Source organism: Motacilla alba, chromosome 1A (assembly GCF_015832195.1).
Source record: "Motacilla alba alba isolate MOTALB_02 chromosome 1A, Motacilla_alba_V1.0_pri, whole genome shotgun sequence".
NCBI classification, from domain to species: Eukaryota; Metazoa; Chordata; class Aves; order Passeriformes; family Motacillidae; genus Motacilla; species Motacilla alba.
In genome coordinates this window covers 14,940,025-14,963,105 of record NC_052031.1, presented here as the reverse complement: position 1 = coordinate 14,963,105, position 23,081 = coordinate 14,940,025, and the positions used below count along the sequence as shown (strand labels likewise).

General features: G+C 39.1%; 1 protein-coding gene across 11 annotated transcripts in view; it reads right to left on the bottom strand.

Annotated features, from left to right (window-relative positions):
• Positions 1–23,081, bottom strand: part of KIF21A (kinesin family member 21A) — an 86,779-nt gene that overhangs the window by 47,942 nt on the left and 15,756 nt on the right. For all 11 annotated transcript variants that reach the window (XM_038155728.1, XM_038155727.1, XM_038155731.1 and 8 more), the window contains exons 2-6: positions 9,516–9,738; positions 8,050–8,232; positions 5,051–5,200; positions 4,227–4,361; positions 842–1,009 (exon numbers count right to left, since the gene is read on the bottom strand). In XM_038155728.1, the coding sequence (XP_038011656.1) occupies positions 842–1,009; positions 4,227–4,361; positions 5,051–5,200; positions 8,050–8,232; positions 9,516–9,738 (859 nt within the window). The remainder of the gene's footprint in view (positions 1–841; positions 1,010–4,226; positions 4,362–5,050; positions 5,201–8,049; positions 8,233–9,515; positions 9,739–23,081) is intronic.

Below are 23,081 nucleotides of genomic sequence, written 5' to 3'. Positions count from 1 at the left end.
ATGCATGTTTATAAACAATCAAACATCGGGCTGTGAAATTATTTTTATGTGGAACCACACACACTTCAGTCAAAAAGAAGGATTTTGCTTTAGGTGATGCCCTGTACTCCAAGTTCTTGCTTTGGAAATGGTGCAGCTGCCACCAGCAGATGAAGAACTGCACACAACCTGCCTGCTTTGAAGGATTTAAAGCACTTTCAATCTGTTTCACAAAACTGAGGGCTGGACTTCACTGTAAATAAAAGTTTTGTGATCTTATTTTAGTTACATCACACTGATTTTCACCTTCATGCACTTTATGTGCTCTTTGTTAAGGACACAACTATGTTATCTAGAGCCCCCAAATCCTGCTGGCTTTGTGCTTATGTCAATGATGAAATTGAACTGAATATTCTTTCTCTTCAATGTAATACAACCAGAAGAACTCACAGAAAACAACCAATGTCATGATGGCAAGAGAATCATTGAGAAAATTCTAATTGAACAATACCCCAGAAAACTGGTACTGCACAACAGCCCAGAAAAAACAAGACATGTTTTCACATATAGAACAGACATGTTTAAAAGAGTTGCACAGAGCCTCCACAGAGCCATGGTGCACAAAACAAAGACATGAAACTACAATCTCCACTGATAAATCACCAGCTGTACTTTTCAGTGCAGTTCAGCATTAACAAAAACATTTAATACAGTTAATTTACAAATTACTTAATTTAACACAGGTAATTAAAAATAGCCAGTACGCAGACAAAAAAAAATTAAGCTGTAAGCTCTAAATTTCATTTCTAAGTTTTTTGCCTGCATTTGTTTTACATTATACTGTATAGTTGTATTGTCTTACTAGTCCACAGTTGATGGAAATGCCTTCCTTTGCCCTTTCTCCTGTAGCTCCTGTTCGCTTTAACCTTTCAGATCCCGCCAGATCAACAAAATGAAACTTGGCAGTCAGAGTTTCATATTCATTCATCTCAGAAGACTCCGATATTATCCTGTTATCAGTGGCATTATCCTGAAGCAAAGAAGAACCCACAAGGCTTGGTGAGATCTTTCACATTAACATTTGCAAAGTTCAATCAACAATTATTTACAAAATTACCTCTTTACTATGACCATCTCCTTATTCTTTTATAACAATGGTATTTTAAAACATACTATCTCCATTTTAATCCTATGTGCTAACATATCATTCTTGAAGACCTACTTCTAGATGTATGCAATTACAAATGACTGTAAGTACCAGCTACCATTGCTTCTTGATGAAGAAATGAGGGTAAACAGCTACTAAAATATGCAAGTCTCTAGCAAGGTGAGCAACAAATTTGTATCTCTCCTAAAATGCACTCTTGAATCGATTGTCAAAGGAAACTGATTTTTAAAAAAACAAGTTTAATGACATTATTATCCCACAAAAATCACCAGAACCAGCTAGTTTATAAACATGCCAAATAGCTGAAAGATATTTTGATTTTATACCTCTCTAAACCCCATCACCAGCCTCCCTGTGGGATCATTCTTCAACTTACATTAGGAATTATTGTTGGAAACCATTTCTCCTAGCAGTCAGTATTCCACTAGCACTTCTGACTTCCCCAGAAAATAAGAACCAGCAGAAGTAACAAGAGAAAATGAAGAGGTTCCTTTCTCCCTTCCACCTTCCACCCCCAGGTAATGACTGGTTCTTGCTGCAAGCCTCTACCAGTGCAGGGAGTCTGCCCAGAACACTGCACTGGGGCAGGTACCACAGCCTCAGCCCCTTTCCACTTCACATCCTAAAGCACAGTAGGAAAATTATCCTTTTTCATTAGACAATCCCAAACTTTTTTACTGTTGATTAGTTTAGTTCTACCATTCACTGTAGACTTTTGTTTTACTACAAGTGTAGTTAGATTTATTGTCGGGAACACAACACAATGAGAAAAATCCTTAAATATCTCGCTTCTCGACCTTACTGGTAAGGCTCCCATTGCAGGGCAATTTCTACTAAGTTGGCATGGTGTCAGATAATAAGCATATATCAAGTGTATATTGGATTCATAACACACTCTCACAGCCCAAACGACAAGCTTTATTAGAAATTTCTAATCACATTAAGCACAGAAAACCCAGAAGAACCTTAGAAAACAAAACAAACAAAAAACCAACCAAACAAAAAAAAAACCAAACAAAAAAAAAACCAAACAAAAAAAAAACCAAACAAAAAAAAAACCAAACAAAAAAAAAACCAAACAAAAAACCCCCAAACCCAAACCTAATCAAAAAGCCAAACACAGACCCTCAGGTATTCTGTGGTGACCTTTATGTCCTTGGCCAGCCAGCCCACAGTTCCCTTTGCTACTGCAAAGGGTAATGCAGGTCTCTGCAGACCAAACTCTTCTGATGGTAGTTAAATATTTCATGCATCCTTTTGTAGCAGTAGCAGAAGAGAATGGGAACTGTGCCACTTCCACAAGACCAGGAATCATTATTTCTGTTACTTTGATGCTTACACTCTGGGGGCCACACTCTTATTCCCAGCCCTCAGAGTCATGATTAATGCATCCCTTCACTCTCCCTCATTTAGCAAGTGAGATGTACATCCAGAAACTTCCCAGAAGCAAGGCTGGTGTGAGGAGAGCCCCAGGAGCATGTCTGAGCACTGCAGCCCTGGCTGCCTGCCAGCCCTGGGCACGGGCCACCGCGCACAGAGGGGGCACGGCCAAGGCTGTCACCCGAGAGGGAGAAACTGCGTTGCCCTAGTAACAAAGGTCTCCCAAAACTGTTGTCTACAGAAACTTGAGCTACATCTCTCCTGGCCACCCAATAATAGCTTGTATTAATTTAAATTCCAGGAGCGTTCAGAGGACAGTGTCAGGTCTATCCCCTACTCTCCTACACAATGCAGGGAAAGGAGAGGGTGTTGTCTTAAAAAATGAAGGATTTAGAAATGCTCCACAGTCAGATTATCTTGTGCATATCTCCCAAGAAAAACAGAAACAAAACAGTTTGACATTAGGTAGAAGATGGCCACCTCTTCCTCTAACACAAGCCTCTGCAAAAACACAGGCAGAGCCAGGCAACAGTCCCCTGGGGCAGCTCAGCTGGCGGGGAAGGCTGCAAGCGCACCAGCACAGGGGGACTGCTGTGCCAACAGCCTGCAGGAAACAGGCCCCCAGAGGACTTCTCACTCTCCAGTAGACAGTTTGCAACAAAAATTTCCAAGCAGACAGTGCCACCACGCAGTGACTGAAGTGCCCTGTGTGGGCTTTGGAGTGTGATGCCAATCCCTCCCAAGTGAGGACAGCTGACCACACCACCAAATCCACAGTTTCAGCATGGAAAGCAGAAAGAACTGTTTTTAGCAGGTGTATAACGCAGGTCTACATACCACAAAGGATCAGGAAGGAACACTCATTTTGCCTGTAAATGATTATTTGTAGTATTAAAAAATAAAAGCAATCCCCCAAAAAGCACTGCAAATCCAATTCACTGTTCCACATGCTTAAAAATGTCATAGCTATGGGTTGGATCCTAGCCAGATAGTATGTAATATTTTAAAATTATATACAACAGACCTTTAGAATATTCAAGTTAAGTCCCCCTGAAGGTACTGTAGCTTTCAGTAATGTGGATTTCTTCAGAGCTCTCCCCTTTACAACATACACCCAACAGCAACTAACAGCTGAACAGTCACACGCAGAATATTCTATAGAATAGCTCCATGCTCATTCATAGCTTGAATTTCAGGTGTATAGATTTAACAAAATACCTGCACCCCAAATATATAGCTATTTAAAATATATACAGTGAGCCTCAGAATTTAATGCTTTTCTACTTGTACCTTATTAGATACTAACAATTAATCTGAAATATCCAAGCAGTTTCAGTTAGCTGACTGCAAGTTTAAACCCACTAACTGCTAAGACACTTAGATGTGCTTTCCCAATTGAAGACAAATTATATTTTAACTTTCTCACTCGTGTATGTCGCAACAAAATACTGAAGAAAATGCTAGAGGAGAATAGGAAGGTTCCTGTAAGAGTCTGCAATTTATGGTTGCCTCTGGCTAGAGGATGGTTACATATGCACAGATTAAATCAAATTATTATAATGCTTAGCAAATTCATCAAGCATTATGATGACTACAGCATCCTTACTAAGTCCAATTCAAATAGCAGTGGCTGCCAGAACTATCCCCATTTTGAAAAATGGCTGCTAAAGAGAAGTTTCCCAACAGCAGAAATACGTACGGCGTTAAATGCGGGACAGACCCTGGTCTGACACAAGTGTATGGTGAAGATCGCGTGCGACCGCGAGCTCTGAACGTTCATCTGAGTGCTGGCAGTGGTTCGAGACAGAGCTCCCAGCTTCAAGCACTGCATCATCTGGAAAACAGGCAACAAGTACGTTGCATCCCTTGCTGGTTAAAGGAAAAATGTTCCTATAACACTAGCTGGTTTGAATATATGACTAAAATTTCTCTCTTTGCTATGCATTTAGTTCTTATATGCAAAAAAAAAAAAAAAAAAGTGTGGGGGGGACGACAAAGATCCTTAAATAAGCAAACTAAAAGTATTTTTGTATTTTTTGTGATTTCTGTAAAATACTTAAATCTTCATATTCCTCTCTTTACTGTACCCTAGTAGTAACATAGCTGTCTTCATTCACCTGTACAAAAAAAAGTACAACATCTGTATTCAGATTTGCAGTGTATGTGAACAGCAGTTTATTTCACATCAGCCAAATGCAAAGCTTTCCTCTCAAAGAAAAATAATATATATATAAGATCTGGGAGATCAGATTTACATATGTGTCAAAATTCTCCCAGCAGAACTATATTATGAACCAAAATCTGTTCCTAGCTTTAAATGAAAGTGATATGCATTTAGTATCAAATATATCAGATTTAAGGCTACAAAGTATTAATAAAAATTTTATCTAGCTTTTACACTTAAATTGCACAGGAGACAGATATAAGCTAGCATGACCTCTATTTTTAAACAGTCATCAAAGCATACAGACATTTTTAGAATCTACTTGGCATATTACAGTGTAATTTATTTCCAGTTATCACCTCAGATTCTCCATTCACAGTTCGGGTTGTAACGCCCACTGTATAAATTCCTCCTGCTGAATCTTCATGTATTTTAATATTTGATTTTTTATTCTTTGCATCAATATCACGTGTGGTATCAAACAGATCAAGAATTTCTTCATTGTAAAGCTGAGGAGAAGAAAAGGACAAAAACCATTATTTTCAGAAGGAATTCCTCCAATAACTAACAAATCTGTGCATGGCACATACCAAAAGTTGTAAAAATCCAAATGTCTCAGCTCCCAAAAGATGTGAAACATCCAAACTTAGAAGGACAATAGGTGACAGAGCAGCTGCAAATTAAGTGACCTGCACAACTTCCTATTATGCCACCCAAAGATGTGGTAAATTCCTTCACACTGCCAGATCTGAGATAAAATTCTTTGATGGGACCAGGGAAGAGGAGGAATTTGGTGCCAGCAGAGCAAGAGTGGCAGGCACCTGCTGTCTTCAGATTTAACTTTGGGCTTTTCTGCTGCGGATTCAGTTGGCTGCACCCAAACACTTGGCTGCTCCAAACACTTCCAACTCACTCCACTTGCTCTCCCTGCCATTGCACCTTTCCTCATCTCCTCTCTCACACTTTCATATTTTTATGGCTCTCATTTAGATAAATTCTTCCTGGGCATGAAGGAATTTGATATATAATAATAGTTTTTTGCGAGCTGCTTCTTAAAGACACCAAGCATCACTCCAAAAATACTATGGCATGGCTTCTTGAGCAGGGCTTTTGTATTCCATAAGAATATCCTCAACTTTATGCAGTGTTTAGATTGAAGATATCAGGGGGAAAAATCCAGACAACCCACCAAGAAAAAACACTATCCCACTGAATTTCATGGTTGAAGTCTCTGCCTGTGTACCCTGGAACATATCAAGTGCCTCTAATTTAGTTACACTAATTCATGACAGCAAAGCTCAGCCAGGACTAATTCAATTCCTGATCAAAATCCCTAGGTAACAGTCAAAGAACCACTACAACATATCTGTATTCACACAAAATACTTTCCCATAGTACTGAAAGTGACTTTCTCCTCTCAAAAGCTAAAAGTCATCCCTGAGAAAAAAAAGCTTTTTGTGAATCACATTTGTGAATGTGATGCTTTTAAGCCTGTACATATTAAAAAAGGAATTCTATTTTATATTCTATGTAGGAATCATCTCACTAATGTTTTACCTTCATAAATTCAAACAAACTGATGCCACATTTTTGGAGCAGATCCTGATAATGCACCCTCAATTGGATGGGACTGCATATGCCTGTCTCTTGAAAAAGCAGGGAAGCAAGGAGTTAAGGGAGGCAGACTGCAGCCAACTAAAGAAAGGCAAGAAAGTAGCAAACAGAAGTCACTGTTCCTAGCAGTTATCCAGCTGTAAGACTTCAAAGTTATTCCAAAAATACAATCTTGCTTCAACTTGCTCAACGACTAAATTATTGTTTATGCAATCCAGCTAATGGTAGACAGGATGGGAGGAAGAGGATACTCTTTGACACAAGAATAGTGTATTATAGCAAACTAATCAGAAATAGCTCCTTCTGGGAAAGCCCTAGTCAAAGAAAAAAATCTACCAACTAAAATGACATTTTTTAAGGGAGAAATTATTATATACATCATTTAATCTTTCTCTAAACAGGTAAACAAGACAGGTTTCAGTATGTACAGTTCAGTTGAAATACATTGCAAGGGCTGCCATTCTTCATACCATTCTCACTAACATTTAATCACTGTCCTGTATTTTGGGACTCAGTCACATTTGTAATGTTATGTCAAAAACCACAATTCAGAAACCACACTGGTTACTGCTCCTTATGCTACTCATGATGCAGCTGCCTAAGCAAAGCTGCAGCTCCCTGCTGCACAGAGTAGAGCATTCCCACAGCACATGCTCAAGCCAACTCTCTCTGGGCAAATATTAGCCAGAGCAACAAAAGGTTCTGCATAAGGGTAGCAACGACAAACTTAGACTGATACAAAACTAATGCCAGCTTGTTAATGACTAAAGGACTTGGTTTTATTACTGCTGAAGTAAACTAACAGCTTTTCTCATGGGTAATATTGAAGTGGGGGCTTCTACCCTCAAGTAGATAAAGTTGTACATATTGAAGTAAGCAAAACAAATTTACACCTGCTCTTCCTAAAATTGATTCTGCCTCTGTGTGTGCCTGAAGTACCAGATTTTGCAGGTTGGTAGTAAATGTAAACACATTACACCCAAATCAATCAATTTAAAGATCAGTTCCACAGCCAGAAGACACAGTATAAACCCTACAAGGCATGAAGCTGCTGCAGGTCAGAAAGATCACAGGTGTTATGGCCCCTTACCAGTAACTGTGACTACAAAAAAGCACAAGGGGAGCAGTTTTGCTACAGTACTGACCAGGGTTTTTTTTCTCTGAGTCTAAGAAAGAAGGGAACGGTGACACTGAAGCCCAATTCCAAACCAGTGGGAATTGCAGAAAGAAGTATTTTCATGCTAGGTTTCTTAGTTGGTGAAAAAAAGTCTTCTGAACAAATTTTGAAAGCTAAAGACATCTATGGCAAAGCGACAAAAGCAGGCAAAGCACTGCAAAGGTCACTACTTGAAGCCACAAAGTACAGTTAGGGTTTTTTTTATAATTTCTTGTTTTAAAGTTTTGTCAAGAATTACCAACAGGCAAGAGGCAACAGGCCCTACAAACAGAAAGGGATAAATGATAACAAATATTTCTGCTTCAAAATAACACTATGAAGGGAAGTAGTAAAATAATTGGAGTAAGATAAAAAGACTTTTTCATAAATTGAAGAGCTGAAGCATATCGTATAAATTTTCCTTTGGAAATCTTGTAAATTAATTCAAAACATCTTGGGAGAAAAGAAAATTTAAAAGAAGCAACCAGAAAAAATATTTAATTGGTCTCCTAAAAACAAAACAAAAAAAAAACCCAACTACCACAAAATCCACATCAACTTACACCCACAAATGTGGATCATATTTACCTCTAAGAACTGTGCATTCACTTTAAAATCGGGAGGTGGAAGTCCTTGCTTAATAGCACCTTGTTTCTTTTCTTCAATACATCTGAAAAGGTGCTTAACAGCACGTGATATAATGCCTTGCTCCTCTTCTGTTATGTTGACATCAAATCCAGTGCCCATGGTGTATGTTTTGCCAGCACCTGTCTAAATTGAAAAAGGAGCAGTCACTAGAACATGTTGATACTACCAAATCATCATAGAAATACATTCTGTGCACACTAATGCTCACATCAACCTGCCATCTTTACAGTATTAACACACACAGCAACAGGTCACTTTGAAAAATGGATAAACAGCAGAATTTGGACAAACTCTACTGTTTACCCAGAGATCACATACAAGAAAGCAGAGAGCAGTTCAATCTTTTATAACCCTTCCCCTAGAAACTCTCTCTACCCAGCTCACATCAGCCTTGAGCTGTCTCCTCTAGGTCAGAAGACGAGTTAATGTTTCCAACCAAGGCTGTTAATTGAAACATGTATTTTGAAGGTAAAAGCAGCATTTGCAATTCTTTACTGAAGTAGATCAAATGACTCCCTTAATTAAGATGTCTGAATATCTCAGGTATTATATTCCCATTGTTCTCACTTTATACTAAAGAATACAAGCTCTATGTTCACTAGGAAGATAATTTAATTAAATGTGAAGTCCAATAGAAGTCAAGGTAGTGTAGTGTTTTCACTTAATTAGTGGGTCAAGTCTAAGACAAAGACAGGATCACACAGCTGAACATAATCTGCTAAACCGGATCTGCAAACTGCTTTGTTTGACTAGGAATAGACTTCACCTGGCTAACCTGAGATGCAACACCTAACAGAGGCAAAATTCAGCATCCAAGACCACATTTTATGCAATCAACTTGTAAAGGAGTATTTGGAAGACAGTAACACACTGTCTACATTGTGCTCAGCTTTGAGTGCGCCCAGTGTACTAAGAGGGTGTGTTCTTGATGAAAAGTTCTCTGACTTTGCAATCTGATCTCTACATTTTGCCCACAAGCAAACAATGTGGCCTGAAGTTTTCTGGGATCTATTTTTAAAAAGCTCCTATTCCCAAAAGTCTCTAAAAATACTTTGGGTTGAGAAGTTGCTCAGAAAGGAATCTCAGTACATTTATCTCTACAGTTCAAGTGAGTAGGTCAATAATTTGTATTGCTGCATTGAGGTGAATTCAGGAATTACATGGACTGAGACTATTTTCAGTATTACTATTAAATTCAGATCTATGGCCTATATATGTTCTACGTTTCAATTGCCAGTCTAAACAGAATTTATAAACTCAACACTCTCCTAGAGGGTAACTCATTGAAAATAAACCCAAGATGCTAAAAACAGATTATAATACATTCAGAAATTTAAGAGAAAAATCAGTTTCAAAAAACTGTTTATTCCAAAATAAACACTTTAAAATAAAATTGTGAAGCTTACCTGGCCATAAGCAAAGACAGTGGCATTATAGCCTTCAAAGCAACCTTCAATCAGCTTTTCTATGCACTGTACATAGATCTCTTCTTGCTGTGAGTCAATGTTAAAGACATAATCAAAAGTGAAGGCCTTATCTTTTCCCAAGAACACTTGAGGTTCACCAGGAGTGACAGATGTACAAATATGGCATCCTTCAATCTTCTCTTTGGCTAACTGTGGTCTAATTCTGTTTTGGAAGAGATAAAAAGAACTATTAGAAATTATCATCAAAAAGAGGAGTACACAATAAAAATAAGTGATCTGAGAATTCCTTAATGACTGAGAAATGAGAATTTTTCTTCACCAAGCCAGAAGGACTTTGGTTGTCTGAGCCACAGTACTGACTGTATCAGAACCCCAGCCATAAAACTGCTCATGCAAATGACACCATCTCATCTGAAGGTTCACCTACTTCAAGCTGATGACCTACCTAGAACTCTGAATATTCTGAAGCTTGAAATCAAGCTTTCCAGTTTAGTCAAACTTCTGCATGCTTTCATTGTAAAAACAGTCATTTTACTTTTTTTACAACCAAGTTAAATGTGAAAAAAAAATACAGTATAATTTAAATAGCAATTTGGAAGCAAGGACCCACCAACACCTAGCTCAGCTGGTTAGAGCCTGGTGCTAGTGATGCCAAGATTGTGAGTTCAGTTTCTGTATGGGCCATCCACTCAAGAGTTGGACTTGAAGATCCTTACGGATCCCTACTAACTCAGAATATTCTGTGATATCATCTCAAATCAAAGCCTCCTTGCTGTGAGAGCAATGACAGCAAGGAAAAGGCTAAATTGCTTCTTTCCTTTTGTCAGAAAAGGAACTTGTACAGCCAGAACACTTCTGTGAAATGTTTGGTTTCAGTGAAGTATACCTTCAGACAACAGAAAAAGAACAATATTCAACAAGTTCTAAAGGTAAGAGTGCCCCATTCCTCATTATTTCCCTCTAGGGCAAATTTCAGCTTTTATTTCAGTTTGTTCCGTTTCTTATTTTACAAAGTAACTTGCAGAATATAGCTTGAACTTCGTATGTTCTATAATTTTATTAATTCCTCCACATTCTTAACACTCTTGCAGCCTCATCAAAATTGAATTGATGTACTGGCCTCACGACTAATAATGACTGCAGAAGCTTGTGATTCCATGGGTTTAATGATTAACTATCAAGAAGAAAAACTCTGGCTCACTTAACACACTGTTCTAGCTGTAAGTAACTAATAATTTGCTTACAAAGCTGCTTTTTAAAAAAGGTATTTCCAAGTTCCCAAAGCAGCACCAAAAAAACAACCCAAACCAAAGCCAAACATATAAACCGCACACCAAAACATGTGCAGTGTGCAGCTTAAAAGATGTGACAAAGAAGGCTAATAAGAATGATAAAAAGACACGGTACAGCTGCATACAAACAGAAACATGGAATATTTTATACAGATCTTCCAATTATATAAAGCTTCAGTGTGGCTACTTTCAGTTATACAGTCTCAAGGATCTGCAGGCAGAGAGTATACTTATAGGCACATATTCATCTCATAATCCGTGTTTTAAGGGCCACATGCACATTAGGGTTCTGTTTAGAGTAGCTGTGCTGCCTTGAAGCAAATTCCCCAACATTTTCAGATGTCACATGTTGGTTTGGATCACAGAGCAGTTTTGGTGCGCACAGTTTACACCCCCTTCAGAGGAAACTAAGCCAAAATGCTTGACTCCAAACACACAAAACTTGTTCCAAATTCTAATGGGAGCATAAGGGCTCAAAGCTACCTGCTGATCTACTGGGACTGTGCCAACACCTGCTGATACCGAGAGAGCTCATCTCCAACAACTGAGTGGACTGCTGCAGAATAATTATGTCCACATTAGATGAAGTTAGAAATACCCTGCTTGAAAAAAGGGTACGAAAAAAATCTCCCAGAGCATGTCAGATTTTGAGTAGATGATGTTATCTACGCTTTACTGCAGATTCTGAATTTTTCATTGAGGGATGTGCACTACTGTCAAGAGTATTTTTCAGATTTTTCATTCTGAGAATTTCATTATATCCCACATGTGACACTGGAGATTGATTTTAATTTATCTGTAAGGTTTGTGCACATTAATTCCAGTACAGAAACTTCACTAATGATGAGGAGGTACCATCCTTGTCAGCTTACCCTCTCATGTAAAGTGAAAATTAAGTAAACCTTTGAAAAATATCATTAAAGAAAATATTATATGATGTGCAAAATAGGCATAAATATTCTACAACTAGTATTTGCATTTAAGGACACCAAGTGTGTAATATAGGTCAAATTTTCTCTCTAACAACATCATAAGGAGTTTTTTTTTTCCTTTAAATGAACTAAGAATGTTAAAAGTAATACAGGAATTACATAACTCCTTCAATAACAACTAACTTGATCTACTTATACCTGTGTTGACTGAACACAGAATCTGATAAATATGTACAGAAGCTTGTAATACATTTACTTCCCTCTAAATTAAGGAAATTTTGGTAATAAAATAGCTTTTATTTCTAGGTAGAGAAAGTCTTCAAAGAAAAATTAATCATACGCCTTTTCTAAAAGCATTCTACACAACTGGAAGGTCGACCAAATACAACACTGCAGCTTGATCTCTAAAACAATATTTAGAAAATGCCTACTCAGTAGGTTATTCTGCTGCTGCCTTCTACTGCCACGAAGTCAGTCAGAGGGCAAGCTCCTCTTTCAGACTAAGCACTCCTATTCTTTCCCTAATCCAGTGCACCAGTACAGGGGCCATCAATTGTCCTTACAAGAATGAATTCTGAGGGCTTGTAAAGGTCCAGAGACATGTCTCATTGCCTTCCAGAGCAAAAAGGCCTGAGAAGATCTCTTCTAGAAATCTAGATGGAAAACACATTTTCAACATCAAGCAAGCTTTAGTGCATCCCAAAAACACAACTTGTCCCCAGTTCCAAAAAGGCTTTTAGCAACAACTTGCAGAGTGAAGTTCACAAGATTTTTAAAAAGTTTTTTCTTCATATGTTTTTATTCTACGCTTGAAAGAAAATGAATTTTCTACACTGACACAATTATGACAGGTGCCGAATAAATTTCTCCTTTCTACTACTAAGCAGAGGCTGACTGACCATGAAAAGGAACAGCATGCCTAAAACATCAATGATTTGCATGATAGTTATTACAGTGATGACAGGACTGTAAATCAAGCAGTTTCGATGTCGCCCAGCAGAGACTTCCCATGAGAATCCTCCTGGCCAGGTCCTGCCTCCTGGCCAGGCAGCACCTCCCAAAGCTGTGCTGCACAACAGCAAGCTGCACAGATCAGCCCAGCACAACCAGCCCACAGCTGAGCTGAGGGGCATCTGTGTCACTGCTAGCAGCTTCTTACCAGCTCAGCCACTTCCCCTGGTTGTAACACAACACTCGGAGATCCAGCAGTGATGATGGTGTCCTTCCTCCCTAACTTACCACTAAATCTGAAGGCAGTGCTAGGAGAAAAGCAGCATTTCACCAGCACTTAGGCAACACAAAGGAAAAATAAAGCAAGACTCCCCACAGCAGCGAAGCTTCATACCAAAGACAGACTTCCTTCTCATTCTGTCACTGGTCTTACACAATGTTCCCACTCTGCTATGGAGTGGAGAGGTAGCAGAGCAGATCATGACTGCATCAGGTTTGAATGACATCTCCCCTCAAAAGAGACACACAAGAAACCTTCATCACCTAACCTGAGGTCTCCTCAAGGAGAACTTCATGCTCTGAAATCTATACAGCTCTCTTGCTAAGTTTGCCATGAAGCTAATGTGATGTCCTCAATGAGTAAGCAAGAGATTCCTCCCCTTCACCCTGATTTCTGACCACTTACAAACAATGTGAGTGCACCACCCAAACCTCAAGACTCTCAGGCTTACTATTTGCTCTGAATGTGTGGTCCAGCAAACAGAAGTCCTCATACAAATCAGATTCAGTTCCAGCACTGCCTATAAGAACATCTCCTCCTTCTCCATCCCACACATGAATTGGGAAAGTGATTTTTTTCCTTTTTGCTTACAGTCAAACATTTTCCACTCTCACATCTTAATGTGGTTACTTCTGTCAGCAAAGCAGGCAGCGCCCACACTTTAAAAATGTGAAAGAGTTCATTCTGGTCATTTCTCCTTGCCCAGCCTGTGGTCTGGCAGTCTGCCACTGAGATTTTTCTCCAGGACCAATTTAACTTCACCCATTTTGTCTTCTACCTGGCCCTATCCCACCTGTTTTTCAGGCTACTTTCTTAATTGCAGACAATCGGGCGCGTTCTACCTATTTCCAATAACATTTCCTCAGATGTGGCAACTTCCCAAACAACATTTTGCTTTCCATCCTTCCCTCTGCACCTCTCCAAAGCATGAACACACCCAATTCTTGTTTACGTGTACTTTGCAGCACCTCCAGGCCACACACATGAAACTTAATCCCCTAAATCTCTCCTGCCTCAGCACACTGGGACAAGTTGTCAAATTAGGGAGTGCTAAACCAGCCAGAGGTTGCACAGTAATGCACTGTATTGTGCTGGAACTAATCCCTCAGTAGGGCAGGGGCACAATGCCTCTGCTAAAAGTATTGTCAGCTAGAACAGGCTCAGATAATTCAGTTCAGGGACTACAGTCATCATCAGACCAATACCCTGTGTTATGCAAGACATCAGACTTCACAGAATTTATTCCTGTTTAAACTAGATAATATTATGATATCTCTTTGAAAAGCATCCTAAATTTACTTCTAGGGATGAAAAATTGTCCCAGTGATCTAAATACAAATATATATTATTTACATAAATAACTACATGCATAAATAAGGATGTATATATATATACATACACACACATCCCTTTTCACTACTAAACAGTTGTACCTCTGTGCCTGTTTATTTAAAAATCTCTCCATTATTTAATTTTACCCAAGCAATGTCTAGCCATCTATGATGACTTCACCCCTTAATCTTATTTCATATACTAAACAAGACCAGAGATTTTTTAAATTTGCCTCTCCATGAGAAGAACTGTAAGCTCTAATATAGGGTAATAATCAAAGTGTTTACCATATGCCTTCTTAGCACCTCTAATAGCAGTAAGCATACAAGAACTTCTGTGACTGATTGAAAAAGGGCAAAGAATCAAATTCTTGTTTTACAGAAAGCAAAGCAAAAAAAATAATCATAGGTTAATCTTTCAGACTGCAGTGACTATCCAGAAGCTGTGTGTAAGAAAGAAAAGATTACTTTAAAGCCCCATGTAAAGTTCTTTTTCATTAAAAAGGCTCTGTGGGGCAAGGGCTGTTTTCACCTTGCTCAGAAAAGCATAAATTCAAACCACGTGCTATGCTGAGCAGGAAACAAGTTAACCTGTAAACCCAAGGCTCTCCAATACTTCTCTTACTACACTAAGCCTATTAAATTTTACACAATTATGTTTCACATGAGGGTATATGAAACATTAAATCTAGAAACACCTAATAAAAGACTTAGTGAAGCATAGCAGGCAATACAAACTGGGAAACAGACAAAAACTGCCCAAAACCAGAAGAAAACAGCTTCTTACTCTTACTTCAGCATCAGAATTCCCTCACCTTACTACTCCCTTAAATTTAAACTCATCAAATCACTCCTATTAAACTCCCTTCAGAGCAAGCAGGGAGTAAAGAAAGCTAAGCAGGTTTCATCTCAAAGACACCTGATACTTAGTCTTGCACAAACTTTTCAGTATTTTTGCTAGCATAAACTGGAATCTTGCTCTGCGATTAGCAGCACTTTCAAATGAGACCACAACTATAATGTCTGAATGCAGTCATCTCAACTACACCCCTCAACAAGCTTTAAGGATACAAAGATCTGGCATATGAGAAACTCCAGGTATACCTCCTGTTAACACAGCAAAAAGGGTGCAGGAACAAATCTTTAGGCTTGTACTAGCAAGCATCACCTACAGAGAGTTTCTGAATAGTGGCATCACTAATGGTCTAACTCAGTGGTGCCAATCACCAGTATTACATATACTGGTATCAAGATGGAAAAATGGACATGCAATTACAGACACACAGACTACAGTGACCACATGAGACACAGCTCAGCAGCTGAGCCGCCAAGCCCACGGCCAAGTCCTTCCCCCTGCCACGGGTCAGCTCCCACCAGGAAGCTGCTTCAGCCTGCGCCAGGGGCCCAGCAGCAGTCACCCAGCACTGCCTCGCTGTGACTGGAGCTCCATCGCTCTCATGTAACATTTGGGCACTGCTCCCACTGGTGTTCCTCTAAAGCTGCCACGGTCCAGACTGAGCCCAGGGCTGCCAGCAGGTGTGTGCCCAGAGCCCAGGTGTTCTCAGCCTAAACTTACACCTCCTGGCAAGCCCTAGTGAGGCAGATGTTTTGCACATACACCAACACTGATGTACCTACTTGATGTACCTGAAAATTTCTTGGTGTCTAAAGGCATTTCAATACAATGGCAACTGTACAACTGACAATACCAGAAAAAAAACCACCTGAAAAAGTCTAGGATATTTTTTTCAAAAATGCAGTAAGGACAGTGACAAAAGCTTAAGCAGGATCTACATGGTCCAGATTTCACTCCAAAGTCCTATTAAGATACTGATAATAAGGTATTAGCATCCCTTCAAACCATGTGTAGCCATTAAACATGACTATTAAGCCTTAACTTAAAACACCCAGCCACTAAATTACCAAATGGACTCTGAGGTATAACATTTTCTACAGCTAACTTACTGTAATGCAAACAACAAAAGAAAATCTCTTCAAAAACATCCGCAGAAACTATTTTGTTCCAGTGCTGCAAACTGTCACTTCCAGTTTGCATTTAATGAGAAAGCAACACATGGAAAACTAGAACGAAATTAAATTGAGGAAATATACCATTGCCATAATTAGATTTGTCCAGTTCTCCCATACGCTCAAACTCTACCTCATCAATATTTTTTTTTTTTTATTTTTACACACAAATTTAATTTCACAAAACAATTACCCTTTTCAGTAGCTTGGGTCTGGTCAGCTCCCATACCCATTAGCTGTTCATGCTGGAGATGACATCTGCAGTGCCAGGCTCAGGCAGTTCCACAGGCTGCTGCTTGCCTTGGTTCCTGAAGAGCCGTACAACAGCTGTATCTCCAGGCAGCCACCATGGCCAGGACACAGCTTAGCAGTGTGATTTCAGATTAATTCTTGTGCAATTCTGTAACAGCCTAGCAGGCTGTGCAACACAGATGGCATCCCCAGACTGGCAGGCTCAGCCCCGTACTTTTGCTAGGAAAAGAAAATGCAGAGGGGAAACACCCAGGCTTGCTCTCACATAATTCCTGCTGTTCTTCATGCTCCCTTCCTCACACCACCCCCACAGGAGGGCTAGCAGATCCTCCAGAAGACCTAGAAGACCTCCAGCATCTTTCTTGATAACATGAATGCACACATTCACACAGACTTTCTTAGTGCGGTTTTATTGTGAACTAATTTACCCTCTAGTGAGCAAAGAAATCCACAACTTTTGAGAAAAAATTGCCTTTTAAGAGAGAGAAAACGGAGAACTGTATTGCAGGGTTTGTACTGGCCAGGGTTATTTCTAGTTCAAGACAAGGTCATCTCTGATGGAAAAGCTGCACTACCATAAGCTTCCACATGCCTGCCAAGCACAGGACTGGCATACCTCCAGATCCAAGTGCAGTTTGAGTAAAGCTAAACAGAAGTGCCTTTTCTAAAAGCAAACAGTTTTTAATTTTTCTACTGTACTACTTGCTGTGGTTTTCTTAACATCTATTGTTATATGTGTCACCCCTCTCAGAAAGGTAGGAGAGAGATAATAACATTATCTTAGATAAAATGAGAGCTAAGCAAATGCAGCGAAGTATAACTTAAGAACTAAGACTTGAAGTATTTATGGTTTATGGGCAAGAAATGAAAGAAGGAGTTGGACCTTCCTAAAGGTAAAACTCCAAATTAATTTCATACCATTCAGGAATGCAGGCACACCTGTATCACACAATGAAGTGGCAGAACAGAGACCTTGGTCACAGTAATCAGGGGTCAAACATGCTTCGGTGCTGAAAGGGTCAAATGCACTCTGGTGCTGAAAGGGACTACAGTCACCTGATCTCCACGTAGCTGATTAGCCCCAAGCAACTGCCTTTCCCCATCAGGGAGCATGAACAAGTCAAGGGTAAGAAGCAAAAGTAAGTATTTCTGCTGCACAATGAAATACAGCACTCAGCTGCACTACAGTGTGATTGGCATTAGCTCAAGCTCTGCTCACCATGCTGCATGGAACATGTGGACATACACTGAAATAAACAGGTCACTCACTAGCTACCTCTCCTTTAAGGATTAACTCTGAAAATATAATCCCTGAGAATCCTTATCACCTTTAAATAAGAGGGGAAAATGGAACTCCAGAAACTGCTAGGTAATTTCAGTTTTTATTTGAGAAGTAGCTTTCAGCTTTTTGTCTGCTTACAAAGCACTTGTGGACATCACCCACAGTTGGCAAAGCAGCAGAGACATCCCAAATACTTGGTTCAGATACGAACAACAGGTTTCTTCCCCAGGTGGTCTGGGAACCTAACATTTCCAAAAGGTCGATCAGAAATCAAAGAAATGTCTTCTGAGCCAACAAAAGAAATACACAATCAAGAGAAATTGTAACCAGAACATTTACTCAGGGAAGCAGAACCATCTGTGGCTATGGATTTGGATGGCTCCTTATCACTTCAGCCAGTCTGCAATTTGATGGCTGTGCTTCACATATATTTATATACCAAGTCAAATATCCACAAAGCAAATTAACTACTGACTTCAAATTGCATATTAAATCTGTCCCTCTTAAAATGACTGCACTTGATTCTTGTAAATTAAAGGCTTCTATTAAAAAATACATTTTAGCTTTTATGAGTATAAAACTCATGTATAGAAGTAAGAAACACCATCTTAATTTCACTGGTGGTGTTCCACATCAATCACTAGCACCTACAATAATGCAGACTAGTAGAGATTACTCTTATGAAAAATTTATGGCAACAGCACCTGATGATTACAACACTTAAAGAACATAGAGGTCACAAATTCAAGAGAAAAGGGAAAAAAAAGGTCTTTTGGTGTGTCCCCAGATCAGTGTCTACAACTATGGCCCTCATGGATACAGGAGGCCAATTAAGCCAGCAAGCATATCCTTCTGAGGGTAAGGATTCATGAAGAAAGCAACTCTTTATACAAAAGAAAGAGAATGACACCCTATATTTCTTTTGCAAATTATGGAAGATTTTTCCCCTCCAAAATATAGCTTTGGCATGAAACTCAGCAGCTTCATCATTCCTGCTCTGGGGCTCGCAGCTGTAAGGAGTGGCTGAGTCACTGCCCGGGTAAAGCTTACCAGAGCCTGGTTCTAATTATGTAACAAGGGCAGCATCAGGAAAAGGAATACACTTCCTGTAGCAACTTTCTGCAGCATGACTGAATGCTCAACAGAGCTTACATGTGCTAAACAAATACCATTATAAGCAAATTCAGATGAAAAAAAAATTTAAAAAAAGTTTAAGGTAGCCTTTCTGAAGAGTGCATGACCCAGCAGCCTAGTATCCCTGAGCCAGGATAACAAGCACTGCCAGGATCTTAGAGACACTTTGCTTCCAGAAATGTTAGTGTCAGAATTCAGCTGACAAAGTAATGTACTGTCAAAAGTAACATGGTGAATATAGGGTACCCAACCACCCAAACCACTGCAGTCACTGCTGCCTTAACAAGCTACAGAACAGCATTTATTTAGGTCCAACAGGAAAAAGGGGGAAGAATTAAAAACAAAACAAACAAAACCTAAACAAAGCCAAAAAAATCCAACCAGAAACATCCACAACATCAAACAAGACTAAACCACAGAAACCACTAAACCACTGTCTTTGGATGTCTTGAGTACATCCAAACCTAAATTCAGTCACATTTATAGCTCAGGGATTTTGAAATAATTTGGATACCTCTTGTATGCCAGCAACCAATCAGCCCAACATATACAAATACACTAAACCTGCAAAAAGTACATAAGTCAACAAAAATGTGGTTGGCATAGACTCTTTTTAGAAAGCACACTTATAACTAATGTTTAACTGCCAGAGTCAAACTTTACTAAAAGCACAGTTTTGTGAGACAGCTGGTTTCAAAAACATTGCCAGCAGCATCATGACATCAGCAAATGACCCAAAAATGCCCACATAAAGGCACAGCAATGACAGTGGACTTCTGGTTCAAAAGTTGAAAATTCCATCTTGCAGAGCAGTAACATTACTTTTGCACACCCTCACATACAAAAAGATTTATCTGCAAAGTCAAATGAATAACTTAAAAATACAATTATTTAATGCAATTAAGTGAAGTATCTTAAGAATAAGAACATGCATTCAGGAACATTACAACTTATGCTTGATTTCTTAAAAGCATTGATAAGTACCACAAATATATTCAGAAATAAGCAAGAAAAAAAGGGTTTATTCACAGTAGAAAAAAAAAAATGTTTTGAATAGAGCAAAGAACTGATGTAATGCAAGGCTATCCAGATGACCAAAAAATTGTCAGTCATGCCAAAACCAGGCTTTATGCAATTTCTTGCTCTTCAGTTAAATGTATGTTTGTTCTAGAAGTTCACTACTTCTTCCAAGCAGCCTAGTTTTTAAAAATAGGTACTCTGTTATTTTTAAATGGGTTTGCTATGTCTGCAGCAAAGAACTCTTAACTGCCTCCCTTACCCAGATTTCCCTTTCCTTTTTAAACACCCACACATATTCACTTCTGCTCCCAGCTCTTATAGCTATAGCACACAAATCACAGCATGTTCATGGCAAGATCGCTGTGGCTCTGAAAATTGTTTTCATTTCTTTCCCCTCCATACAGAAACACTGTCTTCCCTGTTGTATATTCTCAAGTTTAGGGCAGTTGGTTGCTTTACATCTCTGAGCCACAAAGTCCAATAATTACATTTCACCAACTCAAAACAAACACAGAGTTACCAACATACCTACAGGTAAAGCTACAAGCCACTTCATAAGTAATTACAGTTAAATAATAAAACAAAAGAACAGGAGGGTCAGGTCAGTTTAAAAAAAATTACAAGTTGTCATTAATCATTACTGAAATGACTGCTCAGCTAACACTATTAAAATAACCAGAGACTTCACAATAGGACAAGACAGCTAAAAACAGTGTTTCAATAATCTGTGCTGAATAGTGCCTTCACTCTGTTAACTTTCAAAGCAACATTCCTGGAACAAAAACCACTGTATGACTTTTCTGCCACGCCTTCCAAAAAAAAAAAAAAAAAATCAACACAAAAAACCACGTTGTATCCGTAACACCCGATACACCAAGCTCCAAAGCAAACTGCAGAAAATTTTTTCATATTTGTTCTTGACTGTTTCTAATGAACAGAAGTTGCTCTGTTCCTAAACAGAAGGTAGACTGTTCAAGCAGTGACTGAAAGCTCTGAGCTGGTAAATCCTAACTCTGGAGTAAGGAAAAATAACTCACTTGCTTTATTTAGTACTGTCTGTTTTCAAACTTGCAAAACACAAAGAAACAATGTTATCCACCTTCTCCAGTCAAGGTGTTTCAGCTACATGTTGTTTTATATCTGAATGTCAATCCTCAAATTTAATTATTTTTTTTCTTGTCTATTCATTCTATTTGCAAGGCTGCAAAATCATTCACATCAGCAGCAACAGCATGAAACAGAGATAATTTTTCCATCCTTCTCCTCCTATGCAATGGCACTGCATTAAGCTGCATTCTAAATTTGACTACCTTGCCGCTCTTTCTTGGCTTGAAACATTTAGTTAAAATCAGGACAACACAGGAAACTACACTAAAAGTTCAGTAGGTAGCATTTTCCCCACACTGAGCCATGCTTCAAATGGATTGCTCAGTACAATGCTGGATGCTCTTTTTCTGAGAGCATTTCAGGCATAAACTGAAGCATTATGAAGCATTTAATAAATATAAGCTGTCAATCCCCAAACTCTCCCCCACCCTTCCTCAATCCCCACCAAAGCTGAGAAGTCTGCAAGTCTCTTGGTACTGTGCTAAACAACACTCTCCATGAAGTTTCAACCAGGTGCAAAACTTGGGTTATCTCCAGGCCATAATCCTTTGTTCAGCTAACTGCAGGCTGACTTTCAGATGTGGTGGAGAGGGGACAGGAAAAAAAAAATTAGTGAGAGAGTATTTAACATTTATATAGAATACCAGTGGAAAGCTGAAATAATTGGAGCTTAAATAATGCAAGAAGTCAAAGGAATGGGATTTATCACAGTTGACTGGTGAAATAAGTTTGGAGCTGGTACTGCTCTATCAGGGCTTCATTCAACATCCTCTGTGCAAGAAATCCACTGGAATCTGGAACCTCACAGGAGAGCCAGTTTCACACAAAAATTCACATCCCACAGCTAGAAGAAAGAGAGGTCTCCTCTGCAACAACACTTGTGCTTAGGGCTGAGCTGCTGCCATTTCACATTCTCAGCCTTTCATTGAGTTCAGAAGGGCTTATATGACACTATATAAATAGTGACTAAATATCCAATATATCACTGGAGATTTTAACTTAAGAGCAAGGGAAAGAGAATGCTTAGCTACCTCATCAGAAAAGCATGGGTTGCTTTCATATTCTTCACTTTTGTTAATATATAAAATAGAAAAGCCTGTGTGATTTTGTAATTGTTTAGCTTCCACACTAGGGCACGCAGGAGTTCCTTGCTGCCTTGGCTAAACAAATTCAGTGTGGAAATACAGTCGTTCTCCTAATTTAATTGCTACTGGCATGCAGACCTTGCTGCATTAGCAAGCTTAATTCCAAGTCTGGAATTACCACTAGTATTAATACTGGTACATTTCACCAATATAACAGCTCTAGGACAGAGCACATTCATGAAACAAGTGCACCCCAGTCATGCACCACAATGTAAACTGCACAAGATTCATGGCATACACTCTGAATAAAGTTTATAAAGAACCAATTACTTCCTTGCTACTTATATCTGCTTTAGACAACCGTTATCTATGCTGGCCTAACAGCAAGGCTAAGCACTTTCTGCTTCATGTCCTAGCTGTAGGCTTAATTTTTCATTACAGCTCAGATTCCCTGATAAGATTACAAATCCAACCAGAAATTCAAAACTATTAATGCAAAGTCACTTCACAAAAACAAACAAAGCAAACAACCACCAAAAAAAAAATCATGCACCAGAGTAGCTCACACAAATTCAATGCAACTATCTCCATTTTATATCACAGGCCTGGGAGGCTCTGACTCCATTTCTGGAACAGTTCTCTGCTGTGTGCAGCTGCTGGCCTGGGCACCACCCTGCCAGCCTCCCTCAGCTTCAGCGCACACAAAGCAGCAACACCTGATCCTAGGATCATTTCTGTCTGCTGAATGCTTGGCCACAGCTCCTTGGGGATGTAAGGTAAAGTCTGTCCTGACAAGCTGCTTCAAGGTCAAAACCCATTTCTTTTGCCTTGACTCAATTAAATCAGCTCTT